This window comes from Phalaenopsis equestris, unplaced genomic scaffold, assembly GCF_001263595.1.
Source record: "Phalaenopsis equestris unplaced genomic scaffold, ASM126359v1 Scaffold224851, whole genome shotgun sequence".
Taxonomy (NCBI): domain Eukaryota; kingdom Viridiplantae; phylum Streptophyta; class Magnoliopsida; order Asparagales; family Orchidaceae; genus Phalaenopsis; species Phalaenopsis equestris.
Genome location: NW_018242920.1, coordinates 252,083 through 260,419, shown reverse-complemented (window position 1 = coordinate 260,419; position 8,337 = coordinate 252,083). Strand labels below are relative to the sequence as shown.

The following is an 8,337-nucleotide window of genomic DNA, read 5'->3' as shown; positions in this document are numbered from 1 at the left end:
CTAATCGAAAAAACAAATCTCTTACAAATATGTCGATAATTGAGCTCAATGGGATGACATGGCCACTAAAATGCATTAAAAATAAAATAAAACGCTTGAAGCTAATGGTGCTAGTTTCAGGGCGTGTTGAGTACCAAACCCTTATTTCTAGATCATAATTACACTTAAGAGAAGGAAAGAACGACATTAAAGAGGTCCAAATGTCAGTCTTTCGCTATAGGAGTGATGAAAAAGAGGAAGATAGAGGACGATACCAGCGGGACATGGGACACCATGAATGAAGGCGTGGGAAGCCGACTCGGGGATCTCGGAAAACAGAGGAAGGAGAAAGCCTAGATTTGTCGATAAAAGTAACGGAGGGAGAGGCGAGAGAGAAGTGGCCTAGGGAAACAATGCTTGAGTGAGAGAGGTGATGGACAAAAGAGCACAAGAGGAAACAAATTCAGACACAGGATTGAAGACGCGGGCCGCGAGGTCAATCCCACAACCTTGTTTATTAAAGAAACCCGATCAACGTTTTAGGATACACAGGTAAAATGCGTAAAACAAACACTGAGTTGCTTTTTCAAAATGCAAACGGAGCGTATAAGCTGCCCCAAACAGGACATTCATCACGAAAAATTATTCCATACGGAGCACTTATGCAGCTCTGTGTGCGAACTTCCAGTAACATGCTGCCCCATGGAGGTTACTGAAATGAAACCGCATAGATTATTGAGGGGCTATTGGTGTGTTATTCTGAGGTATTGCGGGGTTATGCAGGGGGCAAAGATTATTTAGGGGTTATTGAGATGTTATTATGAGATTATTTTGAAGGATAACCGTGGGGATTATTGAGAGTGTAACAGCGGATGTTATTGGAAGGTTATTGCGACGTTATTAGAATTAATGTTCTAATAACCCCAATTACTTACCCAATAACCTCTGCGGTTCCACTTCAATAATCTCCGCGGGAGGTGGGTCTGATATAACACACATGACGGTATTGCGGGGTTATGTAGGGGGCAAAAATTATTTAGAGGTTATTGAGATGTTATTATGAGATTATTGTGAAGGATAACTGTGGCGATTATTGAGAGTGTAACAACGGATGTTATTAGAAGGTTATTGCGGCGTTATTAGAATTAATGCTTCAATAACCCCAATTACTTATCCAATAACCTCTGCGATTCCACTTCAATAATCTTCAATAATCTCCGCGGGAGAGGAGATGGGTCCGATATAACACACATGACGACATATTACTGGAATATGCATGTAATGCTGTGTACGCGTTCTGTATGTAAAAATTTCTCCTTCATCAGAGGCGATGAAAGGTGATAACTTGTGCTTATGAAGGGCAATATTTTTAAATTAAATGCCACCATGATAATAGTCCTTGCACGCTAGAATACAAAAGGGCCGCTGCAAGAACTAGCGCTAATTCTCTATCCAAGACGGATCTCTTGCCGGACCATTTCGAGTACAATGCTGGGATCTGACTGCAGGTGTCGACTGTGCGCAGGCGCTAGCAGTAAACTGTAATAGCCCGGTGTCTTGCACGCCACAGGGGTGCACTTGTACTGATTCTTTCAGGGCTAGGTAGCACGGGGTACGGTGCACCTCGATAAATTTCCCAGCAGATGCCCACGCCATCGGGTTCGGGAGTCGGCTGAGGGAGGTCCAAGCTCTTCTTCCTCGGTAAAGGCCCTAGTTTCTTGATCTTCCGAAACGGTTTCCCCAACAATTCTTTTGGGGATGGCTCTTCGGAAGTGTTCCTAGGGCTGGGATCCATCCCGGCGTCGTCAAATCATATGACGCGTCCGCTGGTTATTTCAGTTTTCTTTAGGGTGACGGAACTTCTGAAGAGATTGATATTGACTAGATCGCTTCGATCCCGAGGGAAATGGGTCATGAGCCTCCTCCTCCCCCTCCGGGAGCCCTTCTGCAATGGAGAAGTCGGGGCCGACCGCGCAAGAAACATTATCGCATTGATCCGGTAGAGGGGCGAGTGGTGGGCGAGGAATCAGCCGAACCCAGGGCGAATGGTTTCTGTATAGGTACTTCTTGTTTGGGTAGTATGGCTCACTCTGATGAATTGGGGAGTAATGCGGCACAAGCTTCTAATGGAGGTAGCGATAAGAGTTCGGTGTATCCTTCGAAAGAAAGCGCGTCTCTGGAAGGATCCAATGTTGGAGAAGCCCTCATGGAGGGAGTCTCACCTGTTAATTGCAGTGTCGGGGAGTGGCGCGATGAAGATTTAGGCGTTGAAGGGGTTTTGCGTAGTTTGGAGAGTAAATATGAGAGGAACATGGGGAAAAGGAGAAAGATTTCCAGACAACCGAAAAGCTTTCTGGATATGCCTCTGCGGAGGAGCGCTCGTAGGCCAAGCACTATTCAGCCGTCTCCTCCTGATACTTTTGTTTGTAAGAATGAACTTGTCTCTGAGAATGTTGAGAGGCACGGCAATAATTTTGAATCTGGTACATATAATTCTAAGCCCGCATTGCCGCCTTCATCCAGTAACCTGGATGTGGTTGGCCTCCCTGTCCTTGATCTCTTCTCTGTTTATTCTTGTTTTAGGTCTTTTAGTAGGTCGCTATTTCTGAGTCCTTTCCGTTTGGAAACACTAGTGGCGGCATTGAGGTGCAATTATGCTAACCCTTTGATTGATTCGATACACTTCTCTCTTCTGTACGCTCTCAAACCTCATTTGAAGCTTCTTATGGAGGAGGAATTTAAGCCAGCAACCGATTGCCTTAGGTATATGCCCTTCTAGTAGTTCAGTTTGTTTACTTTGCATATGTTCCGCAGATATGAAACTCTTCTCTTCGTCCGCTTTCTGTTTTTCAGGAATCTTAACTGGGATATGTTAGATTTAGTTACCTGGCCTGTCTTTCTGGTTGAGTATATGCTCTTTTGTGGTTCTGCAATGAGGTCTGACTTCAAGCTTGCTCATTTGAAGCTCTTGGATTTTGAATACTATGAACAACCAGCTGAATTGAAGCTTGAGATTCTTCATTGTTTATGTGATGATGTTGTTGAAGTAGAATGGTTGAGGTCAGAGCTTAACAGAAGAGTGATAGATTCGGAACCCAATTTAGATTCTAACAATAATATGAACTCCTTGAGGAAACGAAAATATTCAATAATGCATGATGGAGAAAGTTCTTTGGCAAGAGAGGAAATTGCTGACCTTGCTGATGGAAATAGTGATGAATGTTGTCTCTGTAGGATGGATGGTAATTTAATATGCTGTGATGGCTGTCCTGCTGCTTTTCATTCTAGATGCGTGGGAGTGGTAAAAGATCTTTTACCAGAGGGCGAATGGCATTGCCCGGAATGCCTGGTAGATAAAGATGGAGTGGTTAGTTTGTTGATGCCATTCAAGGGGGCAGATTTTCTTGGAAGAGATTCTCATGGGCGACTATATTATGGTTGTTGTGGTTATCTATTGGTGTAAGTCTAAATGCTTTGTTATACATTCTTAGTTACACATTCCTATTTCTTTTTCTTAAACTTTCATCCAAATTGATCCCCATCCGCTTTGTTGCTTCCCAAACTTTGCTTTTGTTTATGTAGGCCAAAGTGATAGTTTTACCAAACTTAAGAATTTAAAAATGCGATATTTGTTTCTTTTCTTAATTGGAATATCCAATGGTAAACAGTTACACCTTTGCCTCAGGGTGATATTTTTCTTTAAATAGCCTAAGTGCAATTTAATCATTTGTTATTTATTATTTTTTATTATAAATGAAGCTAATATCTTTTGGGTTAGGGTTATGCATGAGATTGGATTTTGAGTCTTAGGGTTAGGATTTGTGAGATTTTCTACCTCTCGAATTTTAGATTTGAGAGAGATCATCTACCTCACGAATTGTAGCTGCTTAGCTTATGTATTCTTTTTGAGTTGTTTGACGTTACAATAAAATATTCGTTTGCCTTAATTTCCATGAAAAAAATCATCTTGATTCCTATCAAATAGTATCACATAAATAGATCCCGAAAAAAAAATCATCTTGAATCAGAGGGGATCCTTGCATACAGGCGCCTAGGAGTTTTGAAATCAGATACGGGACTTCTGGGAATGAGGTTTCATGCGATTAAACCTAGTAGGGATGAAAATGGCGAGACCGATGGGATGCGACCGAAGGGATAGTGTGATTCAATCTAGTGGAAGCATACGACATAATCAACAAGTGATTTCATCTATGAATCACACCTTGATCGCGTACAAACAATACAATCATGATAGGGCTCAGTGGCAAGTGACGAACGGGATCATTGCGTATGATGATGAGAATATCGTAATACAGTTGTAATTTGGCTTCATTCATGGTAATTGGGAAGATGAGATTGAGGCCCAATAACATCGCTTTCGTGACCCTACGAGAAGTTACAATTTGAGCTAGCTGGGAAGCCGAATGGATCACGACATACAGTTCTTGATTAAAATCTGTCTGGGAAATAATGACAGCTTGGAAAATAAAAGATTTGAAGAAGAAATTGGATGAAAAGGGAATCCACCTTAATTCAAGACAGAGGAAAAGTTTTTCTCCATTGAAATCTGATTCGAGAGATTAGTGGAGATGACGAGAAGGCTTATTGAGATGAAATATAAGACTGTTAGTGGTGAAATTTGCAAACTCTAACCGTGGGTTGACCCGAGAACCTTTGGCTGAATCAAAGGGAAAAGTGATTGTCGAGAGGAACACAGGGAGGAAATTATTAACCATCAAGATTTCCCTCCAAGGGCTCCAATGGAGGGTGGATTAAAGATTGCGGGGGGAGACGATTGGGTCAAAACATGGAGGAGTTATGCAAGTGGTTTGGAGGAGCATAAAGAAGGTATGAGAGAAATCGGGATGGGGTATGACTATGCTAGAAAGAGAGAATGTTTCCCTTGATACATGGGAGAAAACATTTGGGGAAGAGAAAGTTGGTGCGAATATGCTAGGGTTGGGAAGTTGAAAATACCGATCTTCATGAGAAAAGATCGCTTCGAAGAATTTTGTCTTAGGATAGGAAACCACGGTGAGCGGGACTCAGTGGAGGGCTGCATCCAATTTCCCCAGTGTTTTTTGTGGTTGCTTTTTTGGGAAAAGGCGATTTAGAAGTGATGATGGGAGCGAGGAAGGTAGAGAAGAGCAGGGGATTTTACAAGGATTGATTTAGACACTCCAAAGTATTCAAGAAAGAGACAAGATGGTGGTGTTTTGCGGTGACCCCAATTTTTGCAAGACGTTGATGATACTAAAGAATATGATGAAGGTGATTTAGGACGCAAGGCTGGGATTCTTGATTGAGTGGCATAACATGAAATAAATATATTATAAGAAGTTGACAAAAATTTCAGTGATCAATAAGGTACTAGATGAGTTGTTTGGGATGCAATATTTTCTAAGATTGATTGGAACTTAGGACACCATCAAATTCAAATGTGGTTGAAGGATGCGCACTAGATTATATTTTGAGATGATGAAATGGTGAGGGTCACTACCAGTTTTCGATTAAAAGGAAAGCATTGCAGGTCAATGATGCTGTGTGGTGTCCATATGACTGAATCTAACAACAGTTTTTTGCACCTAGAAGACTAGGTGTATTTGTAAGATGGGGGTATTGTTATGCCATCGCCTAAGGAAGATTTTGTCTTTTATTAGCATAATGACAATTTAGTATTTGTCATTTATTTTTATTTAGTATAAATAAGACTAATATGTTCAGGGTTCGTGTTGTACATGATATTGAGATTTTGATTCTTAGAGTTAGGGTTTGGGAGAGATTTCCTACCTCTCAAATTGTAGACTTTAGGAGAGATCACCTACCTTTTGAATTGCAGGTGCTTATTTTATGTATTTGTGTTGAATTATTTGATGTTCTTGTAATGAAATGTTTGCTTACATTAAACATTAACTTTTATGAAAAAATTATTCTGGAACTTGTTATAAATTGATAAACCAAAAATTTTAATGTGCCTGGTAGTTGTATATGCATTGTTAAAAATCCTTTTTTATCATAAAGTAAATAATTTTTTAATATAATAATAAAGTTTATATATTTGTTGAACGTTCATGCCTTTTTTTAGAATAGAGCTTTAAAATTATTTTAACAAGATTCTTAGACATGTTTATGTATTTTTGTTGATAATGCCATCTATATATAGCAAAACCATCTTTTCTTTATAAAGTATATTGGGTGAATATGTTGGCATGCTTTCAATTAATCTCTATGATGCAGTACATCTCTTAAATTGGCTAAAGTAGCCCACAAAGTGATATCGTAATTAACCCAAACCATAATAGAACAGACATATACTATTACCAAATATGTGGTTATAATTAAGACACTGGAAAGAGAAAATACAACTATACGACACCTGGAAATCTAAAATAGTGATAAACAAGACAAAATAATCAAAATACGGCTAATATCTTTAGGGTTAGTGTTATACATGATATTGGGTCATCATACTTAGGGTTAGTGTTTGGGAGAGATTTCCTACCTCTCAAATTGTAGGGTTTGAGAGAGATCACATATCTCTTGGTTTATAGGCACTTATTTTATGTATTTGTGATGAGTTGTTTGATATTTTTGTTACATTAATTTTTTTGAAAAATTTGTGTTGGATCCTATCATAAGCTGATAAACCAAAAATTTGAATGTGCCTGCTAGTTGTATATGCATTTTTAAAAATCCTTTTTTTGTCATCAAGTAAATAAATTTTTAATATAATAATAAAGTTTATATGTTTGTTGGACAGTCATGCCTTTATTTAGAAAAGAGCTTTTGAAATTATTTAAACAATCTTTTCAAGTCATGTATATGCATCTTTGTTGATAATGTCATTTATATATAACAAAATCATCTTTTCTTTACAAAGTATATGGGGTGAATATGTTGTCATACAACAACAACAACAACAATAACAAAGCCTTAATCCCACTATGAGGGGTCAGTTACATGAATATGTTGTCATGCTTTAAATAATCTCTGTGATGCAGTGAATCCTTTAAATTGCCTAAATTAGTTCACAAAGTAATATTGGAGTTAACAGAAACCGCAATAGAATAAATATATATTATTACCAAAAATAAATATGCGGTTACAATTAATACACTTGTAAGGGAAAATATAACTACATGACACCTGAAAATCTAAAATAACAACAAACACAACACAAATAATCAAAATAGGGCTTATATGTTTAGGATTAGGGTTATACATGATTTTGGGTCATGAGTCTTAGGGTTAGGTTTTGGGAGAGATTTTCTACCTCTCTAATTGTAGGATTTGAGAGAGATTACATACCTTTGAATTGTGAGTAATTATCTTTTGATGCACTTGTAATAAAATTTTCATTTGCATTATTTTCTATGAAAAAATTGTGTTGGATCCTATCATAAGCTGCTAAACCAAAAATTTTAATGTGCCTACTAGTTGCATATGCATCTGTAAAATTTCTTTTTTGTCATAAAGTAAATAACTTTTTAATGTAATAATAAATATATATGTTTGTTCGATGTTCATGACTTTCTTTAGAAAAGTGCTTTTAAAATGATTTAAACAATCTTTTTAGGTCATGCATATGCATCTTTGTGGATAATGTCATCTATATATAGTGAAACCATCTTTTCTTTATAAAGTATATTCGGTGAATATGTTGTCACACTTTAAATTAATCTTTGTGATGCACTACATTCCTTAGATTGGCAAAATTAGTCCACAAATTGATATCGGAGTTAATCTAAATCACAATAAAAAAAAATATATATATTCTTACCAAAAATAAATAGGCGGTTACAATCAACACACAAGAAAGGGAAAATACAATAACAGCACACCTGGAAATCTAAAATAGCAACAAAAACGACACAGATAGTCAAACTAGAGCGAGATCTTGGGGCAGTGGTGGTGATTGATGGGAATTTGGAAAGGTGGCGGCAAGGTGGAGAAGGGACTGGACAGTGGGAAGCAATGACACAATGATGGTCGCTTGCTGTCTTGGACGGCTGCACAAAGGAAAGAGCAGAAACAGAGACACTTTCCTGTTTGGGTGGCAGCAGCAAGATAGGCAGGTAGATAGCAAGGAACGACATGTCAAACAACAACAGTTTGCTGTTTGGGGTGGCAGCAGCAAGTTAAAAGGGTTTTGGGGCGGCTGTGAGGATTGAAAACTGGTAGGAATGGCTGGGACAGCAGGGTAACGACAATATCAAGTCATAGAGATGGCTGGGGGTGCCGGAAAGGGTAAGGACAACAACTCCTCGCTGTCCGGGATGGCAGCTGTAAGCCGAAATGCAGATGGCAGCAGCTGGAAGATGAGAAAACTGCAGGGAAACAGCAGCAAGCGGCTACTCG

At 38.6% G+C, this 8,337-nt stretch overlaps 1 protein-coding gene across 6 annotated transcripts in view; it reads left to right on the top strand.

Moving 5' to 3' along the window:
- The first annotated feature begins 1,558 nt into the window (after positions 1-1,558).
- Positions 1,559-8,337, top strand: part of LOC110037771 (DDT domain-containing protein PTM) — a 47,774-nt gene continuing 40,995 nt past the window's right edge. For 3 of the 6 annotated variants that reach the window (XR_002295365.1, XR_002295364.1, XM_020742474.1), the window contains exons 1-2: positions 1,563-2,742; positions 2,833-3,438. Coding sequence is in view for 4 of the 6 variants with exons in the window: in XM_020742474.1 (XP_020598133.1) it covers positions 1,886-2,742; positions 2,833-3,438 (1,463 nt within the window). In the remaining 2 variants the exon portion in view is untranslated. Of the gene's footprint in view, positions 2,743-2,832; positions 3,439-8,337 lie in introns of all 6 variants that reach the window. The other 3 variants (XM_020742475.1, XM_020742476.1, XM_020742473.1) reach the window with 3 other exon arrangements.